Here is a 12,076-nt window from a genome sequence, read left to right on the forward strand (position 1 = left end):
CCCATCAGTGTGGTTATTTGGATTTCATGCAAACAGTATATTTCCTTAAAGCTTCTATCTTGATTCAATATTATTTAAGGTACATATATTAAGAGTGGTTGGTGGTCCCCTTCCTCAAAATATTTTGTAGCGGCCCCTTCTTTGAAAGAGAGGGGGAACGGTTACATAGTGGTGCCCGAACAGGGACCAGAAGCCTGTATATTTGTTACCTAACCAGTATCTATGTCGCACAGTAGGGACAGTCAAGCTGCTCTGGATGGGGATGAGCCTGTGCCCGGTGTAGACTTTGCATCTGAGCCATTCACCACATGGAGGGAACCTATGATGACCTAATCCAAAAGATATTGGAGTCAGGCTACTATGGAAGAACAGAGGAAGAAAGTCTCCACAGTTCAAGAACCTGAGCGCAAACCACCACATGCAAGCAGTCGAGTAGTGCAATCCTTTCAAAATTCTGTGCAACATGACTATAAAAATATCACCCTGCCCATTATTTTACAGGACAGGTATGTTGTCGCCATGGTTGACACGGGTAGCACTTTCTCGCTGCTCCAGGAGTCCTTTTGGAAACAGTTGTGTCACCAAGAGCAGTACCAACCCAGTGAAGGACAATCCTTTCTACTGGCCAATGGACAAAGGCAGACTGCTATTGGTAAGGTGAAGTGGAAGTGTGAAGTGCAGGGACAATCAGTGGAGCTGACACTCTTCAAAATGCAGGAGGCTGACCTGACAGTACCAATCATACTAGGAATTGATTTTCTGTTAAAGACTGGAATGGTTCTAGACTTTCACAAAGCTCATACAGTCTGCCCACTGCAGAAGGAGCTATGAAAGTAAAAACTTTCCCCTTTCTTCATCATGACTCCCGCTCCACCATGCATTTTTACCTTGCCATTTCATCACCTGCCTTCAGTGATGAAACCTGTCAATACATACATCAACTTACATTGGCAGCAGACACAGAGCTACAGACAAAAAAAGAGCTGGAGAGTCTGATGTTAAACTGGCCTACTGTTTGTACCCAGGAAATTGGTCGTACCAACCTTGTTAAACACTGCATCATTACCACTGATGAAGTACCAGTAAGGCGACGTGCATACAAGGTCTCTATGGAAAAACAACAGTTCATTGAAGCACAAATACAGGATCTACTAGACAAAGGGATCATTCGACCATCTACATCTCCTTGGGCTTCTCCGGTGGTGGTAGTTCAAAAGAAGGATGGAGGATCTAGACTTTGTATTGATTACTGTGGACTGAATGCCAAGACCCACCTAGATGCCTACCCCATGCCCCAGATACAGGATATCCTGGAGTCACTACAAGGTGCCGCTGTCTTCAGTACTCTGGACCTAAAAAGTGGTTATTGGCAGCTGGAGATGGAGTCTGACAGCAGTCAGAAGACAGCTTTTGTAACATCCACAGGGCTATATGAATTTCTTTGTCTTCCCTTCGGCCTGAAAAATGCAGCTGCCCCTTTTCAAAGGCTAATGGAACATGTTCTCCGAGAAGTGAAGGGTAAATTTTGGATGGTATATATTGATGACATTGTCGTGTATTCCAACACCATGTCAGAACATCTCCAACACCTCCACCAAGTCTTCACATGTCTCCATAAAGCTGGACTCACACTTAACCTGAAGAAATGCAACTTCATCCAGAGATCACTTGTAATGGGATCACTGGGATCAGGAGGATCAGAAGGGCGTCTACAGCTGTCCTCAGTGCAGACACACTTTCACTCCAAGGTCTGTTCTACACAGAAACAACATGCTGGCTGAAGTGGTGGAGAAACTGAAGAAGAAGACTGAAGTCCAAGCTGCTTCTCCTGCTCACTGTGACGCTGAACCTGGAGATGTGGAGTGTGATTTCTGCACCGGGAGAAAATACAAAGCCGTCAAGTCCTGTCTGATGTGTGTGGCTTCTCTTTGTGAAATTCATATTAAACTTCATCTTGAAATTCGAGCCCATCGCAGGACTAAACCCTTGCTGGTAACCATTGCTGAACGTCACCAGGAGTGGCTCTCCTTCTTCATTATCCCATCCTCACACGCACCGATCATCTTTGGATTCAAATGGTTGAGCAGGCACAATCCCCACGGGGACTGGACGAGCGGCAGAATTCTGGACTGGGGAATGTACTGCCACACTAGTTGTCTCAGTACAACCTTCCCTGCCAGGGTCCCAGTGAAGGAGGAACCACCCCCTGACCTAAGTTCCATGCCGCTGGTTTACCACAACCTCAAAGTGTTCAGCAAGTGCCCCCGCATCGGCCCTATGACTGCGCCATTGACCTCCTACCCAGAACTATGCCCCCACGTGGACACCTGTACCATCTCACCGGACCCGAGAGGGAGGCGATGGCCACGTACATTCAGGAGTCTCTTGCCGCAGGCATGATCCACCTCTTCTTCCCCCACTGGAGCGGGTTTTTTCTTTGTGGAAAAAAGGACAAGTATCTCCGCCCATGCATCAACTACCGAGGGCTCAACGCTATCACCGTCAAGAACCGCTACCTGTTGCCATTGATGTCTTCTGCTTTCGAGCTACTCCAGGGAGCCATCATCTTCACCAAGCTAGACCTGAGGAACGCCTCTCACCTGGTCCACATCCGTGAAGGGGATGAATGGAAGGCAGTGTTCAACACCCCTAGCGGCCACTATGAGTACCTGGTGATGGCGTTTGGTTTGATTAACGCCCCCGCGGTGTTCCAGGCACTCGTCAATGACGTCCTCAGAGACATTCTCAATTCCTTCATCTTAGTCTACTTGGATGACATCTTGATCTTCTCCCGCTCCCTGGAGGAACACCAGGGACACATCCACTCCATCCTCCAGTGCCTCCTACAGAACCACCTGTACGTGAAAGCTGAGAAGTGTGAATTCCATGTCACCACCACCACCACCACCACCTTCTTGGAGTTCATACTCTCGGCCGCTAGCGTACAGATGGATCCTGACTGCATAAAAGCAGTCAAGGAGTGGCCATGCCCTGAGACCCGGAAACAGCTCCAGCAGTTTTTGGGCTTCGCAAACTTCTACCGGAAGTTCATCAGGGGGTACAGTACAGTGGCCACACCCCTTCACCAGCTCACCTCATCCCTCTGTACATTCACCTGGTCTCCAGAGGCAGAGCAAGCCTTCCTCAGACTTAAGGACCTCTTCACAACAGCCCCTATCCTAACCCTGCCTGACCCGACGCTCCAATTCGTTGTGGAGGTCGATGCCTCTGACCTCGGCGTGGGGGCTGTCTCGTCTCAGAGGTCCCCTAAGGACAACCGCCTACATCCCTCCGCCTTCTTCTCCCTCCGACTCAGCCCAGCAGAGCAGAACTACTCATAGGGCGAATGTGAAGGACAAAAGTTAGCCTTGGAGGAGTGGCGACACTGGCTGGAAGGCGCTGAGCAGACATTCATAGTCTGGACCGACCACAAGAACCATGAGTAACTCAGAACAGCCAAGAGATTGAACCCCAGCCAGGCACTCTTCTTCGGACGCTTCAACTTCTTGTTGTCATATCGCCCTGGTTCTAAGAACGGCAAGCCCGATGCCCTTTCGTGTCAGTTCTCACCAGCGGAAGAGGAACCCCCCAAAGAACGTATCCTCCCGTCCTTGGTCCTGGTGAGAGCTCTTCGCTTAGACATCAAGAGGAAGGTGCAGCAGGCCGCCGTCAAAGAACCTGCGCCCGAGAACTGTCTGGAGAGCAAGCTCTTCATCCCTGATTCCATGCATTCAAAGGTTCTGCAGTGGTGCCACAGCTCCAGGATATTCGTCCACCAACACTTTTGGTTCTCAAGATGGCCTGCAGGAAACTGGCTCCTCGCTTCGTGGAAACTTTCATCAACCCAGACCAGGTTATGCCCCTGGTCTAGCCTCTGGCTACATTATGTGTACAAAATGTGCATTATGTGCCACAGTAGCCACCCGAGGTCTAGCATGAACACAACACTCATACACACAAAGCTGATTTAGTACCAGAAGGGTTTTTGTTTATACAAAGTGAGTGGAGGTTGAGGTGGAATGGCAAGATGGAGAAGTGTCTGTCAAGAATGAGGTGAGTGTCACTGTCACAATGTTACAGTTATACAATTAAGTTGCCTTTACTCCAGGACAAGGTTTAGTGCATGTTTGCTAAACAAACACAGATATACAGTATGTGATTATTTTCTATTCACACAGGATTTGAAGAAGCTGCTAGTATAAAGCTGTTCTCACCTAAACACAACTGATGAAGAAGGATCTAATGTGCTTTTTTATAATGTGATCCATAGGAAAATGTGCAAACACTCATCCTCTTCCATTAACTAATTAATTTACTAATTAATCACATTACATCACCAATAGTCATGAAAGTTAAATGCTGAATCCCTACACATCTCACTCTTTTATATAGCTGTGCCATCCTCCTTTATAGCCCGCACTATCTCTCTATAAAACTCCACCTAATCTCGTGCTCTCTGTTATAGTGTAATAAACACAGAAGTCAAAAGTTCATTTATTGCAAATGAAACTTCACATGACACACTCTCTGTCTCTCTCTCTCTCAGTGAGTTCGGGAAAATGGCTGAAGCCAGTATTTCAGTAGATCAGGACCAGTTCATCTGTCCAATGTGTCTGGATCTCCTGAAGGATCCAGTGGCTTTCCCCTGTGGTCATGGTTTCTATAAGGTGTGTATTAATGGCTGCTGGAATCAGAAGGGCGTCTACAGCTGTCCTCAGTGCAGAGACACTTTCACTCCACTGGCTGAAGTGGTGGAGAAGACTGAAGTCCAAGCTGCTTCTCCTGCTCACTGTTACGCTGGACCTGGAGATGTGGAGTGTGATTTCTGCACCGAGAGAAAAAACAAAGCCGTCAAGTCCTGTCTGGTGTGTTTGGCTTCATTTTGTGAAATTCATCTTAAACCTCATCTTGAAATTCCTGGTTTGAAAAAGCACACATTAATTGAAGCCTCAGCAGAACTACAAGAGAAGATCTGCTCTGAACATGATGAAGTGCTGAAGATCTACTGCCGTACTGATCAGATATGTATTTGCTCTTTGTGCATGTTGGATAAACATAAAGGCCACGACACTGTATCAGTTGCAGCAGGAAGAGCTGAGAAAGTGGTGAGAACTCATCCTAATTATATTTCTATGACTTAGTTATAGGATTTAAATTATGATTCAATAGTGAAATGGCTTATTAAAGTTTAATATTATGTGTTTACATGCATGTTAAGTACAGGTATCCTCACCTAGTGTTAATCATAATCAGATCAGATGAGTGAACTTTTGATCAGCCAACACCCATTTTACAACGCAAACTAGTCCACACAAAACAGAGAACTTTAACTCTTTAGCTACCATTAACATTTACCCACTCATAATTTATAATCTTATGGATATAATTGATTTGTCCTCAGAGAGAGTTAAAGGAGAAGCAGATGAAATCCCAGCAGAGAATCCAAGAGAAGCAGAAGAAGGTGCAGGAGCTGAAACAGGCTGTGAACACTTTAAAGGTGAGCAGTGAACAGAGACAGAGCTGCTCCTAGAAACACACACAACATGGACAACAGGTCTTTTAGAGTCCCAGTAAGAGGGGGAATGATAGATGAGCTTTAAATCTTGTGTGTGTCTCCTAACAGCTCAGTGCACAGATAGCAGTGGAGGACAGTGAGATTATCTTTACTGAGCTGATCAGCTACATGGAGAAAAAGCGCTCGGAGGTGACGGAGCTGATCAGAGCTCAGGAGAAGGCTCAATTGAGTCGAGCTGAACGACTCCTGGAGCAACTGGAGCAGGAGATTGCTGATCTTCAGAAGAGAGTCACTGAGCTGGAGGAGCTTTCACACACACACGATCACATCCATTTCCTCCAGGTAACACTCACTGTCTGATCTACAAATACACACATGATCACATCCATTTCCTCCAGGTAACACTCACTGTCTGATCTACAAATACACACATGATCACATCCATTTCCTCCAGGTAACACTCACTGTCTGATCTACACAGCCAGCTGTTCCTCACACACTCTCTAAAACACCTCTCATTAAAGCAACAGTAAATGTCCCTGTCTGACATCACAAGTGTGTCTTTCATCTAATTTGGTCTGAGATCATTCAGACTCCATTCTGGTTTTTTCTCTCTGTAGAGTTTCCAGTCTCTCTGTGTCTCTTCTGAACGTGACGACTCATCCAGCATCACTGTCCATCAACATCTCTCATTTAATGGAGTGAGGAATTCTCTCTCAGGCCTGAAGAAGAAATTTGAGGAATTCTGTGAGGAGAAATTCAGTAAAATCCCTCCACAAGGTAAGAGGAGCTGTTCCTGATGGAGAAACACAGTGATGGATGTCTTTACTCGTTCAGTGACAGAGTGATGTCGAGCTGTCAGTCTTCGTTCCTGAGCACCAAAGCTCTGCACAGTTTAGAGTTTTTAACACTCACCTGATTTGAGTCTTGATGATGAACTGCTGATGTGAATGAGTTTGTTAGAGCTGAGAAACTCTGCACTCTGGTGCTTCAAGACTGAAGTCAGACACATGACCTAAACACATTTCTGATCTACACACAAGTGATGATTTACATTAATGTCTGATTTTAGGGGTTTTACCATTGGACCATTTTATTTCTGTCTCTACAGTTGAGGACGTTCAGATTTTACCCTCAGAGCCAAAAAGAAGAGAAGATTATCTGAAATGTATGTATAAATCACCAAAAGCTGAACCTTTTCTCCCTCTGTGATTGATTTTATTTACCCTTTAGCCCTTTTAACCCCCCAGTATAAACAAATGAATTAATTTATCACCACAAGTCTGTTATAAGATTAATAAGAACACTGTTGGGTTTCTGTGTGTAGAGTATCTTAACTCTATGTTTAGCTGCAGGTGAGCAGTGCGATGGGAAAGGGGAAAGCTTTTTGATAGAAAAACACCGTAAAAAACTGCCACAATAAAATTATAATATTTAAACCTAGTAGGTAAAAAAAAGAAATACTCATTAAAAACTGCAAATTCTTAAAGCCCTGAGTGTCTGCTTTTACTCCACTACTGTGTATTGTGTGTGTGTATATGTTAAACACACCTCAAATGAACACCTGTGTGAGATTTATAATGATTAACTTTCTCTCCGTCTCAGGTGAGTTTAATATTTGGTCCATAACCCCAGAAGAGAGAGAAGAGCATGATAAACAGTTTGATTTATTTACTCACACACTGGGAAACGTGTCAGGTAAATGTACACCCTCTCCTTCCCCCAAAATAAAAAAATGTAGCATGTGTGTGTTTGAATAAACGTTAATTGTCACTAGATGTTAGATGACTAAAAGTAGAAGATAAAGGTCTTAAAAACTGCAGTGTGAATTTGTAAAATATGCAAACCCTAGTCCTAAATACTAGCGTGTGTGTGTGTGTGTGTTCTCTGTGTAGGAGTTCAAGTGCGCAAGTTCTTTCTGCAGTCTGGACTTTCTGCTTCAGTACTGGCTAAGATCTGGTAAGAACACACACACACACACACAAATACATTTGACTAAATCTAGCAGATATTTTTTTTTATAAATAGATTTGAAACTTATATCATTATTATTATTATTATTATTTATTATTATTATTATTATAAATGTCATATGGTTTATCGAGAAAATGAATGAATGAATTACATAGTGTATTCAGTTTCTTCTTTTGAAGAGAGTCTCTCAGCCAATCAGAGCAAGCCAATGCCCCATCTCGTCTCTCACTCTCTGTCCCTGTCCCTCTCTCTCTCTCTCTCTCTCTCAGGGAGTTGGCTGACATGGGGAAGGATGGAAAGATGGATCGTTTGGAGTTCTCCATTGCCATGAAGCTGATTACCCTGAAGCTCCAGGGTCATCCCCTCCCTACGTCTCTGCCAATCATCATGAAGCAGACCCCGGTCCCTTAAATGATTCAGCTCTTTTGAACAGCTTGTATTACCTGAGTTTTGATTCATTTGATTCAGTGCTGTGTAAAGACAGGTGAAGAGAGGAAGGGTGTGTTTATTATCAAAGACGTGGATGTGAGATGTTTGAAATGTCATATGATTAAAACTTTTAGGGTCCCATAAACACAATGCTGACATCACAAATAAATTCAATGCTGAACACGGGCAGCCCCAAAACAGAGAAATTCAATTTTTTTGGCCTCTGGTAAAAAGATTTGAAATATCTGTATACACAGACAGCTGTCACAGTCTTCACATAAATATATCCTGTGAATTAAATGTGTTCATATTTTTAAGTTTATTGATCCCAACACGGCACATCATAACCTCATTCTGTCTGAGAACAACAGAGCGGTGAGATACAGTATGAGTGAGGAGCAGTACTCTGATCATCCAGAGAGATTTGACTCCTGGCCTCAGGTGCTGTGTAAGGAGAGTGTGTGTGGACGCTGTTACTGGGAGGTGGAGAGGAGAGGTGCTGGTGTGTAGAATATGGCGTTCCGCAGGGTTCAGTCTTAGGCCCACTGCTTTTCACGTTATACATGCTCCCTTTAGGTAACATAATCCATAAACATAATATTAGCTTCCATTGTTATGCTGATGACACACAGTTATACGTCTCAGCTAGGCCAGATGAGAATAGCCAGTTAAAGAAAGTTGAGGCATGTGCGATAGACATAAGAGACTGGATGCTAAGCAACTTTCTCCTGCTAAACCCAGAAAAAACAGAGGTTCTGGTACTGGGACCACAAGCCGCTAGAAGTAAGTTTAGAGATCACACTGTTACTTTAGATGGTCTCTCTGTTTCAAGTAGTCTAACAGTAAAAGATCTCGGTGTGATTATAGACTCTAATCTCTCATTTGAGGCGCATGTAGATAATGTAAGCAGGTTAGCATTTTTCCACCTCAGAAATATTGCTAAGATTAGAAATATACTTTCGCTAAGTGATGCTGAAAAACTAGTCCATGCATTTATCACGTCCAGATTAGATTACTGTAATGCTTTACTATCTGGATGCTCATCTAGATGCATAAATAAGCTTCAGATAGTTCAGAACGCAGCAGCGAGGGTCCTGACTAGGACTAGGAAGTATGAGCATATCACGCCAGTCTTATCTACATTACACTGGCTCCCAGTAAGATTCCGCATCGATTTTAAAATATTACTCCTAACCTATAAAGCATTAAACGGTCTCGCTCCGCAGTATTTAAGCGATATGTTAGTACCTTACGTTCCGCCGCGCCTACTTCGCTCTAAGGATGCAGGCTGTCTATCAGTACCACGCGTTGCCAAAACCACGGCAGGGGGCAGAGCTTTCTCTTACCAAGCCCCAAAATTATGGAATAGTCTCCCAGTTAATGTACGTGAAGCAGACACGGTCTCAGTGTTTAAGTCGAGGTTGAAGACTTATTTATTTAACCTAGCATTTAGCGACTAGTGTTTTTATCAAAGGAGTAGATCTGGGGGACTCGTGGATGTTGAGTTTTATCTCCACACGGTGACTGTGAGTGTACCTAACCACTTTCCTTCTCCTTCTGCCGAGCTACACTCCTGAGCTGCCGGTGATCCAGACCTCCCCCCCTTCACTCTGGACCTGTCCACCGGCAATGCTTCATACTGCCACGAAAACGCTTCAGCTGTTTTCCATGGACTACACCAACACACATTGTGCTCACACACACGCACACTACAGTGTAAACCCATATGAGGATGGGTTCTCTGTTGAGCCTGGTTCCTCTCAAGGTTTCTTCCTATCACCATCTCAGGGAGTTTTTCCTTGCCACCGTCGCCCTGCTTGCTCATCAGAGACGGCACACACACACACTTCACTTTACTTTTGTTTGTGTAAAGCTGCTTTGAGACAATGACCTTTGTAAAAAGCGCTATACAAATAAAAATGAATTGAATTGAATTGGTGTGTCCATATCAGTCTCATATAAAGGAATCAGCAGGAAAGGAAAGGGTGATGAGTGCAGGTTTGCATGTAACAATCAGTCCTGGAGTCTGGAGTGTTCTTCTTCTCTCATTTTCTGGCACAACAACATTAACACTAAGCTCAGAGGTCCATCATCCTCCAGAATAGGAGTGTATGTGGATCACAGTGCAGGAACTCTGTCCTTCTACAGCGTCTCTGATACAATGAAGCTCCTCCACAGAGTCCACACCACATTCACTCAGCCTCTGTACGCTGGGATTGAAGTTGGTTTATTTTCAAAAGCAAGATTGTGCGATTCAGAATAACGTCTGTGATATTTTACGGTGACTAACAGGTCGATAAAAAAAAATCATGCACATTTCCTCATTGATCTTCAATGGGCTACTTGCACTCAGGGCTATGACACATTTACGTTTTGAAATTGTGCGGTTCTTGTGTCTCCAGCAGCCCTGGTTACATTCATCAGTACTGTTTTTCTTTCGTAACACGATCAGAATGAATGGCCGCTGTACTGAAGAAGTATAATGAGCACTGCTGTGTCCCTCTCTGCACAGCAGCTTCAAAATGTAAGAGCTTTAAACTTCCACAGCTTCCCAGCTCAGACTGATCTTCGGAGATGATGGTTAGCAAACCTACGCTGCAACCATTTCACCATTTCTACCCATATGAAAGTCTGTAGCAGACATTTCACACAAATTAGCTGGCTGAACCAAAACCACAGAACGTCAGAGAAGACCGGCAAATAAGTGCAGTGTCATTGCTCCATTAATAAAATGGCTACATGCAGCCAAATGAGGCAAAATTAATTCAACACCATGGACCAGTGTGTGGGACACAAAGGCATGGGATTTAAGAAACATCTTGACACCTAACAAGAAACATGCTGAAATATTATTATTATTATTATTATTATTATTATTAAACATATTGATATGAACATACTGATGAAGGTCACAAGAGACCAACGTAAACTATGGCAATAACAAGTGTAATGAATTAACTGGAAATGCAGGAAGCCTGATGAATACAATGAGGAAGTGTTTGTACAAGTAGCTCATTAAAAAAAAACACTTATATTACACATTGATTTTAGACTGTAGGATCATCACTTACACTGCTGTACTTAATGAAACATCTAGATTAGAACAAGTTTTCTTTAATACTGCTGTAACTAAATCAAATTCTTGGGATATCACAAAAGATATTACATATGAAATTATTCTGTTTTAAGCCTCTTAAAGATCAAATAATGTACTTTATTTCGTTAATGATTTCTAAATGAATATTTTCACTTGTGTGGAAACCCTGTGCAACTCAGAGATTCATGTCATATTGTTAGTAATATTGTTTCTCTAAGCATTGTGGAAATAAATAACAAAATAAAACACAACTTTATTAGTAATAAATATCAGTCTTGTGAGATCGAGAGATTAAAAAATGTTCATTATTACTGTTTTGTTTTATTTCTTATTAAATTCAACCACCAGTGAGGGACACTCAGTGGTTGCAGGGTCAAAGTCTTAAATCATTAAAGATGAAATAAACTTAATAAACATTTAATAAGGAGATGGTCTAATAAAATAATGAAAGTACCACTGTAACATTTATCTATGGCATTAGTCATGGTACTAGTCAATGTGCAGCAATATTCACACTAGCATAGGTAAAATATTTTTAAACAGTAATGATACACACAGTAATGAAGTGAAGGTGTGGAGTTTTAACTCATCAAAATTATACTGCAATTATATAAAAAAAAACTAATTTTCTGTACTGAAATTATAAGCAACATTCTCACACTTGCAAATTGGTAACAATTTCCATAACTTGGATGAAAAGTTGTGGGTTGGGGATGGAGTTAGCGGTGGTGCTAGACTTCAATCATCAGAAATCGAATAATATCCAACCACATCGCGCTCATCTGGTGTAATTTACACACATCTGTAATTAATTATGGTACCTTTGATTTATGAATTCAGACTAATATTCAGTCCTTGCAAAAATGACTGGTTGGTGGTCATCCATACACATTAAAATTTAATTAGATGTTGTAAATATGGTTAATAAATAAAGTATAAACCCAGATAAATAAGATTGATTGATTAGGTTTATGGTGAAAAAGAAAAAAACTTATCTTTAAGAATCTTCAAGATGTGTAAGGAGCTCTTTTTAAAGGTATAAATGAAAATGGAAAAGGAAA

The 12,076-nt window shown here is 42.6% G+C and overlaps 1 protein-coding gene across 1 annotated transcript; it reads left to right on the forward strand.

Moving 5' to 3' along the window:
- The first annotated feature begins 4,515 nt into the window (after positions 1–4,515).
- LOC113536978 (tripartite motif-containing protein 29) lies at positions 4,516–9,830 on the forward strand. The gene is made up of 8 exons (XM_053231712.1): positions 4,516–5,105; positions 5,402–5,497; positions 5,624–5,857; positions 6,136–6,295; positions 6,627–6,683; positions 7,121–7,213; positions 7,411–7,474; positions 7,759–9,830. Exons 1-8 carry the CDS (start codon positions 4,560–4,562, stop codon positions 7,898–7,900), a joined length of 1,392 nt encoding a protein of 463 aa, XP_053087687.1. The 5' UTR covers positions 4,516–4,559; the 3' UTR covers positions 7,901–9,830.
- Positions 9,831–12,076: the final 2,246 nt, after the last annotated feature.

This window comes from Pangasianodon hypophthalmus, chromosome 30 (assembly GCF_027358585.1).
Source record: "Pangasianodon hypophthalmus isolate fPanHyp1 chromosome 30, fPanHyp1.pri, whole genome shotgun sequence".
Classification (NCBI taxonomy): Eukaryota; Metazoa; Chordata; class Actinopteri; order Siluriformes; family Pangasiidae; genus Pangasianodon; species Pangasianodon hypophthalmus.

What these genes read in the sequence shown, in the direction of transcription:
- LOC113536978 (XM_053231712.1), top strand. Translation starts at nt 4,560, where the DNA reads ATGGCTGAAGCCAGTATTTCAGTAGATCAGGACCAGTTCATCTGTCCA. An exon ending in CAGTAAAATCCCTCCACAAG is followed by an intron (nt 6,296 to 6,626) that starts GTAAGAGGAGCT and finishes CTGTCTCTACAG; the next exon opens with TTGAGGACGTTCAGATTTTA. An exon ending in AAGAGAAGATTATCTGAAAT is followed by an intron (nt 6,684 to 7,120) that starts GTATGTATAAAT and finishes TCTCCGTCTCAG; the next exon opens with GTGAGTTTAATATTTGGTCC.